This window comes from Rhinopithecus roxellana, chromosome 17 (genome assembly GCF_007565055.1).
Source record: "Rhinopithecus roxellana isolate Shanxi Qingling chromosome 17, ASM756505v1, whole genome shotgun sequence".
Taxonomy (NCBI): Eukaryota; Metazoa; Chordata; class Mammalia; order Primates; family Cercopithecidae; genus Rhinopithecus; species Rhinopithecus roxellana.
Window position 1 is genome coordinate 80,105,162 of NC_044565.1, and position 25,103 is coordinate 80,130,264.

General features: G+C 34.7%; 1 protein-coding gene across 3 annotated transcripts in view; it reads left to right on the plus strand.

The window, feature by feature from the left end:
• Positions 1-25,103, plus strand: part of LOC104680961 (regulator of microtubule dynamics protein 2) — an 84,261-nt gene that overhangs the window by 40,410 nt on the left and 18,748 nt on the right. For all 3 annotated transcript variants that reach the window (XM_010387073.2, XM_030921097.1, XM_030921096.1), the window contains 5 exons: positions 7,646-7,820; positions 8,839-8,941; positions 13,431-13,491; positions 21,629-21,704; positions 22,988-23,065. In XM_010387073.2, coding sequence (XP_010385375.1) covers positions 7,646-7,820; positions 8,839-8,941; positions 13,431-13,491; positions 21,629-21,704; positions 22,988-23,065 — 493 coding nt within the window. The remainder of the gene's footprint in view (positions 1-7,645; positions 7,821-8,838; positions 8,942-13,430; positions 13,492-21,628; positions 21,705-22,987; positions 23,066-25,103) is intronic.

A 25,103-nucleotide genomic window follows, 5' to 3' on the forward strand; every position in this document is an offset into this window, starting at 1 on the left:
TTCAGCTTGAGGGACTCCTTTTAGCATTTATTGTAGGGAAATTCTAGTGATAATGAACTTCCTCAGCTTTTATTTAGAAATATTTTAATTTCCCCCTCATTTTTAAAGGACAGTTTTGCTGTTTATAGAAATCTCAGTTGATAGGTTTCTCTTTTCTTTGAGCACTTTGAATATATCATCCCATTGCCTTCTGGCCTACAAGGTTTCTGCTGAGAAATCTGCTGATAATTTTATTGAGGAATCCTTAAATGTAATGAGTTGCTTTTCTTCTGCTCCTTTTGAGACTCTTTTTGTCTTTAGCATTCAGTACTTCAACTATGATGTTCTTAGTGTGGAACTCTTTGGGTTTATCCCACTTGGAGTTTGTTAAGTTATTGCATTTGTGGCCGGGCGCGGTGGCTCACCCCTGTAATCCCAGCACTTTTGGAGGCCGAGGCAGGTAGATCAGGAGGTCAGATCGAGACCATCTTGGCTTACATGGTGAAACCCTGTCTCTACTAAAAATACAAAGATTAGCTGGGTGTGGTGGCGGGCACCTGTAGTCCCAGCTACTCGGGAGGCTGAGGCAGGAGAATGGCATAAACCCGGGAGGTGGAGCTTGCAGTGAGCTGAGATCCGGCCACTGCACTCCAGCCTGGGCAGCAGAGCGAGACTCCGTCTCAAAAAAAAAAAAAAAAGAAAAGAAAGAAGCCAAATGGAGAACTCATTTTAAGAAGGGATGAGATGATGTTAGAGATGAAGCCCACAGAGACACATCCACATCAATTTGCAAGGAAAAAATTAATTTTGTTTGTATCCTCTAATTGAAGAAAACCAATGATTAACAGCAGAAATAATAGATAGTACCATAGACATCTCTATTGGTTCTCTTTATACTATTGTGACTAAAAAATTAAACAAACTTTCCATTGAATTGGTGCTAAAACTGTTGCATCAGATCAGCTGCAGACAAGCACAGAGCTTTCAAGAGAAATTTTTAACAAGTGGGATGAAGATCTTGAAGCATTTCTTTAAGGAATCATAACAAGAGATGAAACATGGCCTTCCCAGTCCAATCCTGAAGACAAAGTACAATCAAAGCAATGGCTACCAAGAGGTGAAAGTGGTCTAGTCAAAGCAAAAGCAGACTGGTCAAGAGCAATGTCATGGCAACAGATTTTTGGATGCTCAAGGTATTTTGCTTGTTGACTTTCTGGAAGACCAAAGAATGATGACATCTACTTATTATGAAAGTGTTTTGAGAAAGTTAGTCAAAGCTTTAGTAGGAAAATTCTGGGAAAAGCATCATCAGAGTATTCTCCACCATGACGATACTCCTGCTCATTCCTCTCATCAAACAAGGGCAATTTTGCAAGAGTTTCTTTTGGTGGGAAATCATTAGGCTTCCACCTTAGAGTCCTCATTGGATTTGACTCTTTTCAACTTTTGTTTCCTAATCTTAAAAAAAAAAGTTTTTTAAAGCACCAATTTTTCTTCAGTTAATAATGTATAAAAGACAAGATTGATATGGTTCAATTCCCAGGACCCTCAGTTCTTTAGAGATGGACTAAATGGCTGGTATCTTCACTTACAAAATTGTCTTGACCTTAACGAATTATGTGCTGAGAAATAAAGTTTATGTATTGTATTTTTATCTTTTAATTCCTTTTTTCCATGAACTTTTTGAAGTCCCCTCATACTTACCAAAGCTCTAGATGACATAAAATTTCAGGACATGTTGTATGTGATAGTTTCTAGGTCTCCCACAAAGATACTTCAGAAAATCTGTTGTTAGGCTAGGTGCAGTGGCTCAAGGCCGGGCAGTGGCTCAAGCCTGTAATCCCAGCACTTTGGGAGGAAGAGGTGGGCAGATCACTTGAGGTCAGGCGTTCGAGACCAGCCTGGCCAACATGGTGAAACCTGGTCTCTACTAAAAATACAAAAAAATTAGCTGGGCACAGTGGCGGGTACCTGTAATCCCAGCTACTCAGGAGGCTGAGGCAGAAGAATCGCTTGAACCCGGAGGCGTAGGCAGCAACGAGCCGTGATCACGCCGCTGCACTGTAGCCTCGGTGACAGAGCGAGACTCTGTCTCAAAAAAAAGAGAAAGTCTGTTGTTGTTTACTTGGTGTTTTCATGGGGAAATGAGGACCTATTTCAATGTAACTCATTCCTGATGTACTTCTGTAAATACACTTTTATTTTCACAGTAAATAATGTCATTTTTTTCCTAACTAATGCAACTATCCTTTCAGAGATGCTGTTGTTGCTATTGAAATAAACAGTTGATCATGCAGAGTTGAAGGGATAGGCATGGTTTTTATGAAAATTTAGAGCAGAAGAGAGGACCAGAAAAGTATATGTAGAACAAATGTTTGTAAACAAATTTGACATCTTAAGATGAACTTCTCTAGACCTGCTGAAAGGCTATTAGAAAATTCTAGGTTTGACATCAGATAATCTATGAAATGCTTTTGGGAGGAGGGCTGGGTAGTACAAATCTAATTTCTAACCCAAAGTTAATACAGTCAAATTTTCCCAATGATGCATGGATATGTCCTATTTTTAAAATTCTCTTTCAGAACTTTATCATAATTTTCTGAGAAATACCCAGTTTTAAATAGAAGATCCCTGTTCAAAGTAGGAAACCAATTTTCCCACAGCTGTTTTTTTTTTTAATATGGGAAGAGACTAGCCTACATGTTCTCTTTTGTTGCCCAGTTTGCCTGGTGCTATGCCAATACCGCATTGACCCAATTTCTTTAGCTTTATCCTTTATACTGCAGTCCTGATATTGTCTCTTCAAACTTGTCTTGGCTCTTCTTGCACTTGCCTTTCCATATGAATTTTAGGGTCAGGTCTGTTCCATAGAAAATTCCACTGGAATTTTTCTTAGAATTGCATAAAAAGTGTTAATTAATATGGAGCCTTATGAAATTGTTCTAATTAAATTTTCCTATCCAAGAATATATTGTTTTCCATTTACTTAGGTATTCTTTAATGTTCTCAGATATTATTTTGTAATTTTCTCCAGAAAAGTCATTTTAAAACTTCTGTGAATTTTTTTCATAGGTATCTTGTATTTTTCCTACTATTGTAAATGCTATATTTTTATAAAATTTTGTTTTCTTGTTTTATAGAGTATAAGAACACAATTGATTTTGGAAGATTGATTATAAATCTTAATTAGTTCTAATTACCTATATGTAAATTTTGTTAGGTCCTCTACTGAATGACCTTCAAAAAATAAGATTGTTTCTTCTTTCCAATTATTATAATTTTTTGCTTTTCTTTTAATATTGTGCCAAAAAGACCTCCAGTACAATGTCGAATAGAAAAGCAATATTGGACATTTTTTTCTATTCTTGATTTTGAAGAGACTGCTTCTAATGTTTCATAATTAAGTGTGAAATGTATTACTGTTTTTAGTTTATAGCCTTTTTCAGGTTTGAAAGGCGCCTCCCTCCCTCCCTTCCTTCCTTCCTATGTTTTCTTTCTTTTTTTTTCTCTCCTGCTTACTTCCTTGCTTTCTCTTTCTTTCCTTCCTTTCCCTTTCCCATTTCTTTTCCCTTTCCCTTTTCAACAGTTTCTTGCTCTCCCAGGCTGGAGTGCAGTGGCACAATCATAGATTACTGCAGCCTCGACTTTCTATGCTCAAGCAATCCTCTCACCTCGCCCTCCTGAGTAGTTGGAACTACAGGTGTGGGCGCTAAACCCAGCTAATTTTTTTTTATTTTTTGAAGAGACAGTGTTTTGCCATTTTGCCCTGGCTGGTTTTGGACTCCTGGGCTCAAGTGATGTTCCTGCCTCCTGAAGTGCTGGGAATGTATATACCGCACCTGGCTCCCTTCTATTTCTTGCTTAAGGTTCTGGTATTTCTTTTGTCCTGAAGTGGTGTTGGAATTTATTGGAAAAAAAATTTTTTTGGTAATGACTGAAATGATCAGATAGGTCTCATCTGTTGTGCCGGAGAAATTGTCTAATGTCAAACGGTGCTTGTAATTTCTAGTATAATCTCAATTTGGCTGTAATACATAATTTTATGTTTGTTGCAATTGCTTGATTGATATTTTATTGAGGATTTTTGCATTTATGTTTATGTGTAAGATTGGCCTATAATTTTTATTTTTGTTATATTCATGTTTGGTTTTTGTGTCAGTTATATTAGTTTTATAAAATAAACCTGAGGGGCATTCCGTCTTTAGTAATTCTTTCGAAGAATTTGAATAAGCCTAATTCTTTGGATATATGGCAGATTTCACAATAAAACTATTCTATGTGTGCATGGGAGAGAGAATGAGAGCAAGAGATAGAGAGCAAGTTGGAGTAGATACATAATTCTGATGTAATTCATTTAATGGCTATAGCAACATTTGAGTTTTTGTTCTTATAAAGAATAACATAAAGATAATAGCTTTGTAGCTTTGTAAAAGCTATATATTATTTGTTACCATAAAGATCCATCTTTTAAATTATTTAATTTGGTAGTTTTTAATTTATTTGCAGTTGCCCATTTTTAAATTGAATTATTTGTCTTTTTATTGTTGAATCGTTTTATATATATTTTGTATACAAGTCTCTTATCAGATACATGATTCATAACGTATTTTCTTCTATTCTTTGGGTTATCTTTTCACTTTTTTAATGGTGTCTTTTGAAGCACCTAAGTTTTTCATTTTGATAAAGTCTAATTTATACAGTTTTTTCTTTTGTCACGTGTGCTTGTGATGTCATGTCTAAGAAACCATTGCCTAATCCAAGATCACAAATATTTGCTCCTGTGTTTTCTTATGAGAACGAAAATGTATACATATGAAATGTTGTCAAACATTTTATAGTTCTAGCTCTTACACTTAAGTTTGATACATTTTGAGTTAATATTTTATATATGATAGGAAGTGAGAGTTCATTTTTTGCATTTGCTTATCCATTTGTTCTAGCACTATTTGTTGAAGAGTATTGTTTCCACTACTAAATTGTCTTGGCACTCTTATCAAAATAAACCGATTATAATTTTAAGAATTTATTTCTCGACCCTTAATTCTGAATAGATGATCCATAATGTCTATTTCATATGTCTTACCCCAAGGACTAAAATATATTCATCTGTATTTTGTACTAGATTTTTAAAATATATAATATTTTCTTATACTATCCAGAGTTATGTTTCTTAAAAATACAAGGTAGAGTTTCAATTTCATCTTTTTCCATAGAAAGAACCATTTTTCCTAGCTGAATGCCAGAATTTCCTACTAATCTTACATGCCGACTCTCCCATGTACCACATTTTCATATATGTGTGGGTCTCTTTCTAGGCTCTGTTCTGTTTCATCATTCACTCATCTATTCCTGTACCAATACCACACTGTCTTTAATTATTATAGCTTCATAGTAGGTCCTAATATCTGGTGGGGTAAGTCTTCTCCCCTTGGTCCCTTTCTTTAAGAGTGTTTTGGCTGTCCTGGGCTCTTTGCTTTTTCATATAACTTTTAGAATCATCTTATTTAATTCTATGAAAATTCCTATTAGGCTTATAAAGTTTGAATTGCATTGAATCTATAGATTAACCTGGAAAGAATTCACATATTTATGATACTAGGTCTTCTAAACCATGAACATGATATATTTCTCCATGAATTTAGGTCACTTTATAAACATCTTTTAATATGCTTTTATAATTTTCTCCATTGAATTTTCATATGTCTTGTTAGATTTATTCCTAGCCATTTGATATTCTCTGCAGTCATTGCAAATTGAATGTTTTATGTAATTATGTTTGTAGTTTTTTGCTGATATGTAGAAATTAAACTGACTTTCATAAGTTAATCTTATATTCAGCCAATTTGGTAAACTCTTCTATTAATCATAATTTATAGATTTTTTGTTTTTATATAAATAATCATAACATCTGCAATAGTAAGATTACATTTGAACAAAGATATGAAATATGCAAAGAAGTAAACTATATGAATATCTGGAGAACATACCAGCCAGAAGAAAAAGAAAATACAAAGGATTTAAAGCAGGAACATGACTGATATGTTCAAGGAATATCAAGGATTAGTTAGAGTTTCTGGAATGCTGTGAGCAAGCAGGAAAGTGATAGAAGATAAGGCCAGAGGTTTTGGACCAGATTATGTTAGGTCTTGTAGACCACTGAAAGGGATTAGGTTTTCACTCTGACTTGGGCATCTGTTGGAGGGTTTTGAGCAAAGGAGTGACGTGATCTGAGTTATTCTTACTACTGTGTTGAGAATAGAATATAAGGGTCAAGGATTAAAGCAAAGAGGTGTGATAAGGGGTCATTGCAGTAATCCAGATGAGATCATGGAAACTCAGACTAAGGTGGTAGTGGGGAGAGGTGGGGAGAAGTGGCTAGATTCTGGATGTATTTTGAAGATAGAACCAACAGAATTTGCTAACAGACTGGGTATTGCTTAAGGAAAGAAAAAAGAAGCCTCAAGGATGATTCCAAGTTTTTTGGTTTGAGCAATTGGAAGAGTAGCGTTTCCATTAGTAGAGAATGTTATTGAAGAAGTGGGAGATCAGTTGATACAGTGTCTTCTTTATAAGGCATATGAAAGAAATTTAAGAACTTGCTTTGTCAGTATTTTTGTTTGTTTCTATCTAATGGGAGCTGCAAGTTGTGAAACTGCATTGGCTAGAAAATGAAGAACATTTGTGTCCTTTGTAGCAAAGTAATAGCTATCTAAAATTTATGTGTGTTTTATATTGACTTCATTCACATTTGGCCTTTCTCTTTTTTACTACTTTCTAATTTATTCTCTTATATGTTATATATCCTTGTATACCTCCTTAAAACCTTTTTAGAACAGAGTCTGCATTAATAAAAAAAGTTGTTTGCATTGTTTGCTGGCAAAAATGAAATATGGGCGATAGTATTAATTTTTAAAAACCAAGTTAAAATTTAAATTTAGAACATCATCTTGAACTATAAATATGTGTTTGTGTGAGTTTACACACTCACAATTTTGAGTACCTGCTGACTTCCTATAACTCTGTATCATCCATTCAGCAACATTCAGTGAACAGTGCTGTTCTAGGCACTTGATACATCAGTTAATGAACCTACCCTTCAGGGAGCTTGCGTTCTACTGGGGAGGATACTGACAAACAGCACATGTAGTAAATTAGTAAATTACACAGTGTGTTAGAAGGTAATACATACTATGGGGGAAAAGAAAAAGCATGATAAGGGAGGTTAGAGATGAAGGGAATATGGGGATTGTGGTGTTAGAGTGGTCTAGATGGGCCACATTGAGAAAATGAAATTGGAGCAGAGACTTGAAGGAGTGAGTTATGTAGCTGTCTAAGGGAACAGCATTTCATTAGAGGGAAAGGCAAGTGCAGGTTCCGAGGTAGGCACGTGCTTAGAATATTGAAGGAATAGCTAGGTGACCTGTGTGGATTTGAATGAGTGAGAAGAGTGGTAGGAAATGAGAGAAAAGAGGTAATGGGATCGAGGGCAAATTGCGCAGGGACTTGTAGCCTTCTGTTAGGACTAGAGCTTTTTCTGAGTGAAAGTGGGTGCCGCTGCAGAGTTTCAAGCATAAGAGGGGCATGATTTGACTTGCATTTTAAAAGGATTGCTCTGGCTGTTATACATAACTTTCAAAGAAGTTGATGATTATTTCTGCGATTTTAGGTATATTACAGCTAATACTGACACAGAAGAACAGAGTTTTCCAGTCCCTAAGGCATTTAACACACATGTAGAGGAATTAAATTTAGATGTCCTTCTTCAGAAGGTAGATCATTTACGTATGAGCGAGTCTGGCAAGTCGGAGAGTTTTGAATTACTTTGTGACCACAAAGAAAAGGTAAGAGACATGACAATAGCACTTCGTATAGTTTCATTTTTTAATTTAATCTGCCATCTCATTCAGTTATGACTACAATAATTGTGTCATGGTTCCTTCCCACAAGTTAAATGATTGATGTAAAATTTCTCTATAAAATGACTAAAATTGTTTTAAATTTATGTTATTTTTTATTTAAAATGACTAAAATTTTTAAAAAGTAAACGTAAAAGTTTGTTAGACTCTAAGGTCATAAAAATGAGAACCAGAGCTATAATTATGCAGATTTACCTTTATTTGAGTTTTTTTTTTTTTTTTTTTTTTTTTTTTTTTTACTAATTTATATATTTAACAAATATTTTGAGACAGCTATGGGTATTTAAAGCTATTTCTACCAATGGTCATTTGTTAATTTTGCAGTGTTTAATGCTGGGTCTGAATAAGAAAAGCCTGTCCAGAGCTCTCACCACCACCACTAAAAAAAAAATTAAAATTAAAATTAAAAGAGTTTGCAGTGTCCCATGGAGAAATAAATCTCTATTTCTCTGAGGATTTAGCACCTCTAAACATATTGTCTAAAACTTGATAGATCTCCAGGATTATATTTAGGTAATTTAAGTAAAAAAAGTGACTGCTCTTTTGAGTATATGCATTTTCAACTTACAGATATTAACTGAGATGCTCATTATATTGATAATAGATAACTTGGAAAGGAAAAGAAGAAAAGGATACGACAGCTCAGGAAGAATTTCTAGATTTTAGTGCCTATCAAATCTCTCCTCTGCATAGATGGAGCTAGTGTCTGGATAATATTAATTGGTTTTAAGATCCAAATGTAATACTACGTTAGGTCATATTTCTTAGCCGTGAGTATTTGGATTAAAAATGTTTCACACTGAAATATGGATATACATAGATTCAATAATCTATAAATACCAGTTTAGCTGCCTAAGTTTTTTCAAAGTTGCAGTAGAAAACAAGAATAAAATAGACAAGTTACCAAGTTAATTTAACAGGCAACTCCATCTTTTCTTTTCAGTTTAGAGATGAAATAGAGTTTATGTGGCGATTTGCTCGTGCTTATGGAGACATGTATGAACTATCTACAAACACACAAGAAAAGAAACATTATGCTAATATTGGTAAGCATTTTGTAAGGATTATTCTCAAGTAGCGATTAAGATCTATAGTAAATCATGCAGCCGTGAAAAAGGATGAGTTCATGTCCTTTGCAGGGAAATGGTTGAAGCTGGAAACCATCTTTCTTAGCAAACTAACATAAGAACAGAAAACCAAACACTGCATGTTCTCACTCATAAGTGGCAGTTGAACAATGAGAACACATTGACACAGGGAAGGGAACATCACATAGCAGGGCCTGTTGGGGTGTGGGAAGCTAGGGGAGGGATAGCATTAGGAGAAATACCTAGTGTAGATGTAGCGTTGATGGGTGCAGAAAACCACCATGGCACGTGTATCCCTATGTAACAAACCTGCATGTTCTGCACATATATCCCAGAACTTAAAGTATAATAAACAAAAGATCTATAGTAAATCACTAGTGAATTTTAATTAAAGCTAAATTATCTTAGCTAAAACCAATATGTTTAATCTGTTTTAATATATTATGGTACAAAAAAACGTGCAGTCTCAGAACAGAAAGGCATTTTAGGACTACAGTATATGTCCTTCAGAAATATTTGAGTATATTAGAATAGGTAACTGAAAAAACTTAAATTTCATCTTTTAACTTCATAAAACATAGAAAGACAAGAAATGTAGTGGCAGTGTTTGAAAAACAACAGGCAGAGGACAAGTGTCTTCAGCAATTGTCAACCACAGTTAAAGTAACACATCTTACTTCTATAATGTAGAACTCCAGGGATCACAAAGAATAAACTTGCAGACTTTAATGTTTTTCCAAATGTATCTTGATGAAACAAGATTAACCTTGTTAAAAACTCTGTTTGATAATTGTCTAAGCTGAACGATGATTACATGGTGGTTCGTTATTCTGTCATCTATACTTTTTTGTATGTTTTTGAAATTTTTCATCACAACAAGAACAACTAAATAGACAGAATGTCAAATTGTTATTTTTATAACTCACCTTGACTCTTACTCGATGCAAAATGTGTTCTTGCAAAAGCCCCTACCTGCCATCTCTCTGAATGTCAGTATAGTACTTTGACATCAAAATCCTTTGAATTCTTCATTTATTCCGAAGACTTCTCTTTTCCAGGCTTTTCTTCTAGAAAAGACAGCCAGAAGAAGACACAGCAAGAAAGATTTCTACCCAGTCTAGTTCTCTGTAATTTTTATTTCCAAGTAGAAGGTTTTACTAAACTCCTTGTAATTATATTTTTCCACTTGGAGATTCATTTGCTAAATGACCTTTGTGCTTTAGTTTCCCCAAGTGGGAGGAGGATGAGAGGGTTTCCCCCTCTTGTTTGCATATTCATCATCAGCTTTGTGGAGTTTTTCTGTAGCAATCCAGTTTGCAGACCATATACAAAACAGAATTCTAGAGAAGAGATGTATTAATTTCAATGTGAATAAAAACTTAACCAAGGAGAACAAGGGGATTTATTTTCATATCTACTGAGAAAATCAAAGTATATCTATGTAAACTATTCCAACATTCATCAATATTAAATACATTTTTTTTCATAAGTACCTGCCCTACCCTGGGTATTATGTGCTAAGGTAGGAATAGGATAGCAAAATAGACATGTTTTCAGACTACAGGGGAGCTTATGGCTTTGTAGGGGAGGCAGCACTATTCAAATAATCATACATATACAAAAACAAATGGAAATAAGCTCTTATTAAAGAAGAGTACAGAGGCTGGATATAGTGGCTCATGCCTGTAATCTCAGCACTTTGGGAGGCCAAGGTGGGCAGACAGCTTGAGCTCAAGAGTCTGAGACCAGCCTGGGCAACATAGGGAGACCTTGTCTCTACTAAAAACAACACACAACTGAGGTGGGAGGATCAGTTGAGTCCAAGAGATCAAGGCCGCAGTGAGCCATGATCTCACCACTGCACTCCAGCATGGGTAACAGAGCAAGACCCTGTCATAAATAGATAGATAGATAGATAGATAGATAGATAGATAGATAGATAGATAGAGAACAGGTTGTTTGTGAGCACATGTAGCAGAAAGGAGAATATGATGGCAGAGGATGGAAGTTGATGCAGGGAAGTCTTTCTTATGGAAGTTACAGTTTCCCATAGGTAAAATTGCTCTGGATCTCTATTCTTAAGTGGAATGGGAGTTTAATTGAGTTAATGTCTTAGGTGATGAAATTCGTAAAGAAATAGGTTGAAGGGAATTCAGGGGCAAAAATGAAGCATAGGATTGAAATAGGATGTATCCAAAAAAAAGAGAGAAGAGTTTATAGTGCCAAAGAAAAAGGAGTAGAAAAAGCCTCAGATGTGTTCATTCAGATATTGAAATAAAAGTAAAAGAATTCCTTTAATTTATCCATTTAATAAATATTTATTCAAAATTATTTTGTCAAGGAACAGTGTGAAAATGAAGGGTGGAGGGAAGGGGAGGAGGGAGAGAAGGAGAGGCATAAATATGGTGAAGGCTGCACAACACTAAGGAACTTACTCTATGGAAAAGATAATAAAGGGACAGCCAATTATATTCAGTGAATAAGGAGTAAGTGCTTAGTAATGGTAATAGCCAAGTACACTGGAGCTGAGAGCAAGGCAGGGGCTCAGACCAGCTGTGGAAGAACGTTGGGATTCAGCATGAGGGAGGAAGAAGTGCAGAAGATTTCTTCTCATAATAGCATGTTTAAGGTTGTTATGCTTAGGAAAGATTTGATCACTGGAGAGTACAAAATTCTTTGATAAAACTCAAAGTGAGTATATCATTATGCAGTATGTTTCTAAAGTATTATGATATTAATCTTATATTTAAAGAAACATTATTCTAATTTTCCTAATTAAGTAATTGATATGAATGCATCATAAAGATGACAAAATACAGTTATCTAAAGGAAATAGCTTTACGTTTGTCCTGACTACATAAGTGAGGCTATGAATCTAGTTTGTATACTACCCAGCTTCTTTTTATATTCTTGGAGTGATGGAATCACCTCTATTTCAGGCTTCTGGTAGTACGCTGAAAGTTTTATTCATTTGGTAATGTAGCTAAAAAATTGATTTAGTTTTTAATGTTTTTTACATTAAAAAGCATGTTTTTGATCATTAAAAATTGCTAATTTCGTTAATATTTGTTCACAGTGCAGTTAATTATTATTAAAACACTTCACTTTTTAATTCTTTCAAATTTATGTAGATTTCTACACGGAATATTTCTCTTAATGGATAGTGCTGTAGAATAGCACCTTAACAAATTAACAAATAGAACCATGATTTCAAAATAAAATATTTGTATTTATAAAGATTATCTCGGCCACTTATTTAGAAAGGCATTTTGCATATCCTTGGATAGTCTCTTCAAGATAATAATAATAATAATGGATCAGGGAGAAAAGAAGTTATAAAACAAAATGGCCCCTTTTGAGAAAGATTCTCAGAATACAGTTCTGTTTTATTGCAGGTATTTTGATTTTCCAAGCCATAAACCTCTATCCAAATCTAATCCAAATTATTATTATTATTATTATTATTATTATTATTATTATTATTGAGATGGAGTCTTGCTCTGTCCCCCAGGCTGGAATGCAATGGCATGATCTCAGCTCACTGCAACCTCTGCCTCCTGAGATCAAGCGATTCTCCTGCCTCAACCTCCTGAGTAACTGGGATTACAGGCATGTACCACCACACCCAGCTGATTTTTGTGTTTTTAGTAGAGACAGGGTTTCGCCATGTTGGCCAGACTGGTTTTGAACTCCTGACCTCAGGTGATCCACCTGCCTTGGCCTCCCAAAGTGCTAGGATTACAGGCGTGAACCACCACGCCTGGCCGCAAATTAATTATTACATTGTTAAAAATTACTCTAAAACTAAGTAAAATAATTTGGGGGAATTATTTATGTCCCTGAACCTGTTCATTATTGTGAATGATTAGGCAAGAACTTCTCAGGCTTCCCTGGCTCCTTCCCTTACTCCTTCAGGCAGAGTTAGTTACCCACTCTGCTGTGCCCTCTTTTTCATCTTGCTCTTACTTTTTTATTTTTGCATGTAACTTATTTGTTTATATACCTGCAGCATACGGAACAGTGAGCCCTTGGAGGTCAAGGACTCTGTCTTATTTGACATTTTATTCCCAGACACTCACAGTACGGCACGTAGTAGGTACTCAGTAAATGTTGTTTGAATGGAATACAGAAAAATTCTATTACGCTTTGTAAGCAATAATTAAATGATGTTTCTTGCACTTGGTTAAGTTGCTTAGTCTAGTGTGTGTCAGACCTTAGCATACATCAGAATCACTGGAGGCTCATTAAACCACAGATTACTGGGCCCCAATCCCACAGTGTGTGATAGGGTAGATCTCCAATGTGGCTGAAAAGTTCTCAAAGTTGCCACGTGATGCTGATGCTTCTGGTCTTGGGACCATACTTTGTGAACCACTGAGTTAATTCAATAATCCACCTCCTACCAACTCACAAGAAGGTACTAAGTGTAAGCACTCTTATCTTTCAGGAAGAACTTTAAGTGAAAGGGCTATTAATAGAGCACCCATGAATGGACATTGTCATCTGTGGTAAGTATATAGGATTTATGCAGTCTTTTAAATTCTAACCTGCCTCTTTATAAATTAAATGGATTTTTCAAAATACTATTGACCCATACGTTTAATCTGGCAGTCACATTCACTGAAAAATATATATAATAGCACAGTAACTGTTCTTATTCTGTTTATTCACATATTTTTATTATGCATCTTTTAAATATATTTAAGGGAAACTTATTGAAAAATTCTTGAATGAATCTACGAAGTCTACTGGCTTTGAAGATGATATGTTATGATTAAATCTAGTTCAGCATAACATTTTGTTTGAACACAAATGCTAAAATGATAGCATGTTTCTAAATGAAATGTAGAAAAGCATGTCAACCATTTCTTATGCATTGATGCGTTGTAATATACAAATTCCACAGATCAAGGAAAAGCCATTTATGATATAAAAAATTCAAACAAAGAGAATCTAGTTAGTTAGACTGGTATAGGTAAATATTCTTAAAGCAAAAAAAATCATTCTTGTGTTGTGTTTGGACCCTTTGTATGTTTATGTAAACATTATTTTATAAATATAAATTATAAATTATAAAACACAAGAAGGAATATATTGTTTTTAATTATTATTCTTCCTTTTACTTGTAGTTGCATTTTTACATTTATAGTTCCTTGGTTTCTTTTTCTCTCCAGCAATACAGGTGCCCCAGATAGTGGGAAGATAAAATAATAAGTGTATGACCCTTTCTTCAGCCCTAAGTTTCCAGAAATCCACCCTTCTTTGCGATTACTTTATTTCCCATCCCTATAATGTAGGAGCACTCTTAGGCAAAATCTTTCTTAAAATGGCTCCCTTTCCACAGGTCCACAGTTGTCCCACAGAAGACTCATTTTTGCCCCACCAAAATCTGAAGTACAAACCAGTTTCTCAAAGTAGACCTGTTTTTTTCACCTGTCACCAGCAGGGGGAGCTCCACTCACGGACTCTCACTTAAAATTCCTTGGGGAGGAATCCGGTAACATTTTATTTGTCCAAACTCAAAGGGACACTTGCCAAAATATGGATAGATTTTTTGATGCTGCCCTCACATAGTTTTAGATGAGTTGCAAGCCTAGCCTCTGCCCTCTGTCATGAGAGGGTGGAAGGTGGAACCCACAGCACCCTAACCCTGGAGAAATCCTCACTCCCAGTCTCTTCCTCCCTCCGGTGAATTCTTTGCCTTTGGAGAAGAATGAAGGGCTAAATCTGGCAGAACCTGTGAATAATTTCTTAGTATGTCACGGATGAGTAATAGAGAATCTCGCTTTAGGGATTGGAGTACCTAATAGATAAAGTATTGTTTTGTATTCTTGGTGCCTCTACCAAAATTCTAGGGAAAAAGGTAATTTTCCAGGTAACAATTTGGTACAGACTTTTAAGATCATTTCCCTAGAACAGAGGGTCTTGGCTATTACATTAGCCAGGTTTACCTATATAATCTAATTTACATAATAACACTAGTAAATTAACATATATGTTAAAGTACTTTCATTCTTCTACTTTTAGTAGTAACTGTAATGAATTTGTGGTGATCAAGCCCTACTGTCTCTCTTCATCTCCTTTGATAATGGAGGTATTTGGGAACTGGTTAGCCTAATTAGGATGCAGAAAGAACACTGAAGTCCTACTTTTAACTCTCAACTCCTCCTCCTCCCCTACTCTTCTTGTCTCTTACCTCCCGCCCCTCTGTTCCCTCCCCTCCTCTTCCTTCTCTTCTTTCTCCCCTGCCTCTATTGCTCTTCCTTTCCCGTCCTCTGTCCTCTTCCTTCTCTCCTATATGCATCTGTACCCATGAAGAATCACATTAAAAATGTGCATTTGGTGTAAATCCTCAATTTGAGGTTATTTATCAGTGTGAGTTTCCAAATTTTCGTAGAGGAACAATGTTGAATTTTCTCTGAGGGCTTCATTAAGTACCTTGAAATGTATCTTGTGAACATAGATTATGCTGAACTCTGGTTTTCCCAGTCTGTCTTCCACTAATCTGGTTACATCTCTTTTGTTCATCTTCTTTTACTTTTTGTTGAGAACCAAATGCCTTGTTTATAATCATAGCATTTAACCCCAGAATTAAATCTTATCAAAACACAGAGTAGTGATCCAATTGTGTTTCACCTAATTTCTTATTCAGTATCAGTTTTGAATTTAAAAAATTAAAATCTAATCAGTTGATTAAGGTTTAAGAACTTTAAATGTCAATTTAATCGTAATTCTTATACTATATCCTACTGAATGCAAAAGTCCTCCTTAAATAGTAGATATTTGAGGTGATGAAAAAAGAAATTTAAACTTTGGCTTGAGAAACAATGGGTGAAATTTAGGTGGTCTGATTTTATAATTAATTATAATAAAATGTTGAAATCTTATTCTGCTGGACTGTCTTTAATTATGTTAAAACTGAATTAAGACTGAATTTATTAGTATGTTAATAAGACATTTTCTCATTCATTCAGCATGAATGACAAACTATGGCCTGCAAGTGAATTCGACTGCCTGTTTTTGTAAATAAAGTTTTATTGGATCACAGCCACACACAGGCATTTTTGCAGAGCGGCAGAGTAGTTGCAAAAGACTGTCTGGCCCCAAAGCCTAAAATGTTTACTATCTGGCCCTACTGCAAGAGTTTGCAGACCCATGGTTTACAGCATTATATGATGGTTTATAAACCTTCAGTTTGAAACAAAAGATGTAATCTTTAAGAATTATTTTCATAAAGGGTTAATATTATTTGGGAATGATTGAAAAATACAGATCATTTTAATGACTTAGTTTTATCTCTATGTTTTCCTAAGTGAAACGGCTTTGTAACTTTAGGGCTGTATATGCTTTCTATAAGATTCAGTTGTTTTTGTTGTACTGACAAAAAATATTTAATACTTCTGGAATCAAGAGAATGAGAATAAAGTGACCAATGGACTTGCAGTTTGTTGGCCAGATAAGCCTGACCTTAATTATAAGTAATGTCTTACATATTGGTTGTGCTCTACTGTTTGCAAATTATATCCACATGTCTTAGAATATGTGATTCACAGAACAGCTTGTTTTCACTTTATAGATGGGGTAAGCAAGGTACTGTGTGTATGTGTGCGCGCACGCATGAGTGTGTGTGTTGATTAGTAATCAGAGCCATACAGTAAGTGGAAAAACAGAAACTAGAACCCAGTTTTGTATCCTTATATGCCTAGTCGTTTTTCTGTTAACAGTAAGCTGCCTCTGCTTTTTCATAGTATAAACGGCATTGGTGCTGAATCAGAAATACTGCAGGGAAATTCATGGAGTTGTTTTAGTAGTTGTTGAAACAGTATGATAGTCAGTGATTAAGGATATATTCACTATCAACGCAAAGGAAAATACAATGTTCTTGTCAAAACGTATGTAGTTAGAATGACCTCTAGATGGAGGTAATATGCCGTGTTGTGAATTAACTTTCTTCAGAATTTCCATCAGCCTGTGTATTTGAGAAATAAAACATAAAATTATGTATTTTAAATGAACAGTATTTAAAAATCATATACACACACAAACATAGGTAGAATTGATTGAAAGAAAAGGAGTAATGACCCTTTGGGAGAAAGTGACCAGGTACCTTTGAATTTATGATACATAAAAAGATAGATAATATTTTAAACTTTAAAGAAGCAGATTCCAAAAAAATATGAAAAATGAAACTCTAAGGGCAGATTATTTAAAAAGGAAAATGTACATATTTCATATAATTGTATTTATAAATCATGGAGTTTTTTCCCTTGACTCAGAGTAACTTGGAGAGACTATGTTGAGAGAGCAAAATAAAAGCCTAGAGATGTGCATAAGTAGTTCTGATTTGCAGAAAATAGCAGAAGATAGATTCTACCACTATAGACCAGTGAACATAGCATCTATGCCTTTCATTCCAGCACAAAGAGTTAGATGGGTTGTTTTGTGCATCTCTAGATAAGTGTGTAAGTTGAAAGAGAACCAACATAGATTTTTCTAAAAAGGCGAAATGATCTGTTTTTTATTTTTTTATTATTTATTTATTTATTTATTTATTTTTTTTGCTAGTAGTAGACTAGGGAAATCGATCCAGTATACCTGGATTGAAGTAAAGCACTGAGGCAAGTTCACTCATAACATTCTTTGGACAAGATGTAGAAATGTGGTCAAGCTTTGAGTCAGCGGACCCATACTGACTGAACAGTTTGAGGCTCAGTTATTCAACAGATCACTGTCAGTCTGGGGGCGATTCTAGGGCCAGATCTGTATCTTGGTCCCCAGTGTGTTCAGTAATTTTGTTGATGGGGGAAGAGACAGAAGGTATGCTTATAAAAGTTACAGAGAACACAAAATTAGGAGTAACAGGGTATATGATGGATGACAACAGTAACTCAAAAGATTTTAACATGTTGAAAAAGACACCTAACAAGTTATGATTTAAAGAAATAAATATGAAAGGAAGGATGGAGAGAAAGATGTCAAAAATGACTAAGGATAATAGGGAAATATAGAAATTTGAATAAAGTATAGATTTTAGTTAATAGTGTATTAATATTGGTTCATTGTGACAATTTTATATCAATATTGTATATCAATATTGGTACAGTTTTGACAAATGAACTGTAGTAATGTAAGATGTTAACAATAGGGAAAACTGGGTGTGGCATATAAAGAAATTGTCTGTACTATGAGAATTTTTTTGTAAATTCAAAGCTATTCTAAAAGTGTATTTAAATAGAAAGTGGCCTAAAGTTTTAAGTCCAGATAATTTGGAAAATGATAATGCCCATGACAAAAATAGAGAGTTTGGGAGGTAGTTGTGTTGAATTTGGAAGGATTAGAATTGTTCCCCAAACTGGAACTCATTGGGAGGAATGATTGAACAGAATGGCAGAGACCGTTTCAAAATAACACAGTGAATAGACAATTTGAATAGTCCTACTTCTGTTGAAGAAATGGAATAAATAATTAATAACTTTCCAAAACAGAAAGCATCAGGACCAGACGGGGTCATTGGTAAATTCTACCAAATATTTAAGGAGAAAATTATACCAATTACATAAGATAGAAGTAGAGGGTACACTTCCTAACTCATTGTTTGAGTGTAGCATTACCCTAATACCAACATCAGACACTAGAAGGAAACTGTAGTAGACCAGTATCTCTCCTGAACATAGAAGCAAAAATCTTCGATAAAATATTAGCAGTTTGAATCCAACAATATATAAAAAGGATTACATAACCAAGTGAGATTTATTCCTGGTATGCAAGGCCAGTTCAACATTTGAAAATCAATTACTATAATCCATCACATTAACACACCAAAGCAGAAAAAAATCACGTGATTATTTTAACAGATGCAGAAAAAGCATTTGACAAAATCTAACAGTCATTCATAATGCAAAGAGAGAAACTCTCAGCAAACTAGGAATAGAATGGAATTTCCTCAACTTGATAAAAAAAAAAAAAGTAACATTTACAGGAAACATACAGCTAACATTATGCTTCATGGTGAGAAACTTGCTTTCCAACCATTAAGAAACTAAGATCAAGAGCAAGGCAAGGATGATCCCTCTCACCACTGCTTTTCAACATTATACTGAAAGTTCTAGCTAATGCTGTATAACAAGAAAAGGAAATAAAAGGTATGCAGATTGGGAGGGAAGAAATAAAATTATTTGCAAATGACATGATTGTCTTTGTAAAAAAATTTTTTTTAAATATCTTGGAATTAAGCAATTACAACAAGGTTGCTGGATTCAAGGTTAATGTACAAAAGTCAATCAGTTTCCTCTATACCAGCAATGAAGAAGTGGAGTTTGAAATTAAAAACATATTACTATTTACATGAGCACCAAAAATATTGAAATACATAGATGAAAATGAACAAAGTATGTACAAGATCTCTATGAGAAACGCTTAACAAATATTCAGCAGGCGAATGAATGAAACTATGTATATCCATTCAATGAAATATTATTCGGGACTAAGTAGAAATGAGCTATCAAGGCCATGAAAAGACATGGAGGAACCTTAAATACATATTACTAAGTAAAAGAAGGCAATCTGAAAAGGCAATATACTATATGGTTCCAGCTATATGACATTCTAGAAAAGACCAAACTATGGAGACAGTAAACAGATCAGTGGTTGCCAGGGGTTGCGGGGAGGGAGGAATGAATAAGCAGAACACAGAGGATTTTTACAGGAAGTAAAACTTTTATGTAACACATTACAACAGTATACACATATCATTATACATTTATCAAAACCCATAGAATATCAAACACCAAGTACAAACCATACTGTAAACTATGGACTTTGGATGATATTGACGTGTCAGTGTAGGTTCATCAGTTTTAACAAATGTACCACTGTCGGGTGGGATGTTAATAGTGGGGGAAGTTGGCCAGGCATGGTGGCTCATGCCTGTAATCTCAGCACTTTGGGAGGCTGAGGTGGGCAGATCCTCAGATCACCTGAGGTCAGGTGTTCGAGACCAGCCTGGCCAACATGGTGAAATCCCATCTCTACTAAAAATACAAAAATTATCCAGGCATGGTGGCACATGCCTGTAATCCCAGCTACTCGGGAAGCTGAGGCGTGAAAACTGCTTGAACCTGGGAGGCAGAGGTTGCAGTGAGCCAAGATCGTACCACTGCACTCCAGACTGGGTAACAGAGCATGACTTTGTCTCTAAATAAATAAATAATAGTGGGGGAAGTTGTGGGGGCTAGGATAGGAGATATATGGGAATCCTCTGTACTTTCTGCTCAGTTTTGCTGTGAACCTAAAAGTGCTCTAAAACATAGTTTATTAATTTTTTAAATAAAAGAACATAGGCCTGAGGCAACAATAAGTCTTTATAAAACAGTTTGAGAGTCATTTTTTGTCAATCTGCTTTTCTTGAATTTGAAATCTCTGGAAAGATTTATTGTGGATCTAGAGAGGTACATGACATTCAGTCTGATTTTAGAATTCGTGAGTAGTAGTGTATCCTAATCTGGTTAAGTTCTGAGGTTGTTTTTAATAGGTTGATACGGTCTTCCTCCTTGCTTCTACTACAGCAGATTCTGTTGATTATACAGAAACTGAAAACAGAGATCAAAAAGGTCATAACTGAAAAGTGGCAATTTTATTGGTTGTGCATAGGTGGTGTGAATTTGTGTCTGGGAATGGTCTTACTGTTCCACATTAAAATTGTTCACTTTTTTTTGTACTTGGAAGTTATGTGTATTCACAGAAATGACTGAGATAAATAACATCCGAAGTTATATTTTTCATCTTAGTCACTATGACAATGCAAGTAAAAATTAACACCTACTCTTGAAATATTTAAGTAAATGGATATTTTACCTTAGACAAAAACACTCTGAAATACTTCAAAGATTTTTGTACAGATAGAAACACTCCAAATGTGAAAAGCAACATATCCTCAATTTTTCCAGTAAATAAGCAAATTGCGGAACAAATATTGCACGCAACTTAAAGTCAAATAATTATTTGTGTAAATTTTGTATTCCCAGTGAAAACAAATAAATGACCAATGGGATGCACTATTCTAGTAATGCAGTGTTTCCAGGAAGGGTTGAAGGAGACGGGGAAATTTTTTGAAAAAGCATATTTTAAAATTACCTTTGATTTTGGTTTAATCATGGTATTTATTTGCATATTTATTCATATTAAAGGAGCTCATGAAATTGTAAGTTTTTTAAAAGAGGGAATGAATTTTTTAAGTTGACTTTAACTGTTTTTAATGTTATAAATCTGTTGACTATATTTTTTCTAATTTAATACTTAAAATGATTAGACTTTTTCTGAGAGTTTCTTCATGACTTTAATATTGATGATGATGATAGTGGCAGGTAACTTTTATTGAAACTCCCTATGTCCTGGGCACTGTTCTAATCACATTACCTGTTTTAGCTTATTTTACCCTCACAATATTCATATAAATATTGTTAGTATCCCCAGTTACAGGTGAGAAAACTAGCCTCATGTTGATGTCAAGTATTTATTATTGTTAGGGCCCTTATATGAATACTCTTGTTAAATATGAATGAATGTTTTAGAGTTCCTTTTAATGTTACATTTTGGTAGCATTTTACTGAAAATTTACACAATGGCCACTGTTTTTATCCTTTTCAGGTATGCAGTTTTGTGTGGCTATGTATCTGAGTTTGAGGGTTTACAAAACAAAATCAACTATGGGCACCTCTTCAAGGTATTTCTCTTTTTTTTCTTCATATTTCTTTTCAGATCCAGACTAATGGAAGGGTATTTATTAATAATAAAAATGTTTTAATGTAGCTATATGTTCCATCAACAGGCATAAACCAGATTATTCAACAGATTAAGCTCTGGGAATTTGCTTTTTTGTTTAAACATTAGAAAATGAAATATGATACTCTTTAAATAGTGCTATGACAAAAAGAATTATTTGGGTGGTTAAAGATTATTATTAGTTCAGATTCTGAAAGAAGTCACAGAGTAGATGAGTATTACCTTTTCAAAGATTAAGAATTAGCCAGCCGGGTGCATTGGCTCACACCTGTAATCACAGCACTTTGGGAGGCTGAGGCGGGTGGATCACTTGAGGCCAGGAGTTCGAGACTAGCCTGGCCAACATGGTGAAACCCCATCTCTACTAAAAATACAAAAATTAGCCAGGCGTGGTGGTGGGCACCTGTATTCCCAACTACCTGGGAGGCTGAGGCAGGAGAATCGCTTGAACCAGGGAGGCGGAGGTTGTAGTGAGCCGTGATCATGCCACTGCATTCCAGCCTGGGCAACAGAATGAGACTCTGTCTCAAAAAAAAAAAAAAAAAAAAAAAGCTTTTTGGTCATAAGCTCAATAACATCATGAGTGTGACCAGCACTAAGTAGTTAACAATCTCTGCATATTGATTTGGTGGAGGAAAAGTAGGATCCGGTCTAGGATTTAAATTTGCCATAATAGACAAATAAAGTAAGTAATCCACACACACGCATAATGTATTATTTGCCTCTATAGCTCAATACATAACCCTCAATGTCAATAATTACAGAGGTGAGTAAACATTTCTTCCCTATTTTCTAGCTCCCTATAACCATTTGATAATGCCAAAGGAATAGATTTCTCTCCCATCTAACTCTTCTATTTTTTCTGCCATTATCCCCTATTCCATGTCATTTGATATTTGTAAGCTCACCTCAGAATCAGTAACTATTCACTAGTTAAGTCATAGGTAGGCAAACATATGACTTTGGTGTTTTCTATTTTTATAACAGTATTTTGGCTTTAAATTACACATAGCTTTATTAAATCCGAGTCACAGTTCCGGTTCTGGTTGTAAGCAATCATTTTGGTAATTTAATTATTCATAAGATTTCATTGTATTCATGATAGAGATGGCGAGGACTGAGACAACATTTTAAAACCACTTTTGAGTTACTAGGCTGTGGTATAGTTCCATTCAACAATATCTGAAACTTGGAAGATGATTTTCCTTTGGATGCTTCTTTCAGGAACATCTAGATATAGCAATCAAACTTTTACCAGAGGAACCCTTTCTATATTACCTCAGAGGAAGATACTGTTATACTGTAAGTTGAATACCTTTATTTATAAACTTTATTTGAATGTAGTATGATTGTAGGATAAATTTTCAATGACTTATTGTTTTATTTTTACCCAGTGCCTACTTTAGGGAGAATTATAATAGCAATATAGATTTTATTTTAATGTATAATACATATGTTAAAATTGTATGTGAATTTATAATTTATACATTATAATTTTAAAATCTATAATCTAGGTATTTTATAATTTATAAACTTGTAATTTATATATATGTGTATGTTATATACCATATTTTATATATATGTGTGACCTTTTTCTTTCCTGCTTTTTCATTTCTTTTTGCAGTAGTCACATTCCCTCCCTTTGTAGATATCTCAGTTTGGGATCAACCATCCACACATGCCCTGTGTCTAGGTCACTACTCACAGTTCTGTAGGACTTTTTTTCATCCAGTAGTGTATACTGAGCACAAATTATGTGCTAACTGGCCAGAGATGAATAAAACACTCCTTGCTTTTAAGGAACTTAATTTGGAAGGGTTACGCGACATATATAGCTCAAATAAAAGCAGTTGGTCCATTAGTTCATAGAAAATTACAGAATGTGAAAATGTATCTTAAGAATATGTGAAAAAAATTATTGTGAAAGGACAATGCCATTTTTGAATGATAAAATTAGGGTAGGCAAAGAGATAACTTCTTTATTGCAGCCAAAAGAGAATTAGAGGTGAAGAAAGAAGTTTGCTTGTATTGAACGCCTGCTCTATGCCAAATATGCATTCTGTCCTTTATATTTCTTGTTGCATTTCATCCTTAAAACAGTGCTATGAAGCAGTTGTTATTTATACCAGTTTTAAAGATTAAAAATCTGAGTCTTCGTGATGTTAAGAACCTTCCCAAAGTCCAATGAAAGAGGCAGCATTGAAATTCAAATTTAATTCCAAAATTTATGCTCTTTATATTGTGTTACATACAAAGAAAACTTACATTTTGTTAAGGAAAAAGGAGTAAAGGTATATCATCTGTTTTTCTCATTTTTTCCTAGTTGTAAGATGGCAAAGTCAAATAATAGAATGACACTCAAATTTTTATAACCTACTCAAATGTTGTAAAATACACAATGATGCCTTCATTCTGTGAAATATTGCACTGTTGAGTACACTATTAATTTACTAAGGTTGTATTACCTCCCAGTAACTCACATGTTTTACTTACTGTTTATTTTCTGTTGATCCAAAGTTATCTGAAAGATCTTCAAGGAAAGAGTCCACGTTTTACACTTTTTGATAATTTTCTTTCAGCATCTAGCTCAATTTTTTGGCACTTAAGATAAGCTGCTTCTACAAGAATTTGTTGTTTAAATGATTGATTCACTAAAACTAGAGAAAAAGTACAAAAATCAAAGAATATGAAAAGCAGTAGTAATAATGGCTAACATGTACATGGCTCTTGTAAGCATTTTATGTGACTGTAAACATTTTATATGTTGTAGCTCACTCACTTTTTCAAAAACCTTGTAAGGTTAATAAGGTCAGTAATTTGCCCAGGGTCACTCAGCTAATAAGCAGTAGATAATAAGTAGAACAGGGTTCAAACACAGGCAGTTTGTTTCTCTTTTTTTTTCTTTTTTTCTTTTTTTTTTTTCTTTTTTGAGACCAAGTCTCACTCTGTCACCCAGGCTGGAGTGCGGTGGCATGATCTCGGCTCACTGCAGCCTCCACCTACTGGATTCAAGTGATTCTCTTGCCTCAGCCTCCCGAGTAGCTGGGATTACAAGAGTGTGCCACCATGCCTGGGTAGTCTTTTTTTGTATTTTTAGTAGAGACAGAGTTTCACCATGTTGGCCAGGCTGGTCTCACACTCCTGGCCTCAAATGATCCACCTGCCTCGGCCTCCCAAAGTGCTGGGATTACAGGCATGAACCACTGTACCTGGCCCAGGCAGTTTGCTTCTAAAGTCTTTGCTCTTAACTAGTAAGCTCTACTGCCTACAAATTATAAGTATAGGTAATGAATATGAATTGTGGGAGAGGAAGTTGGAACTCTTTCCACCAGGGGGAATC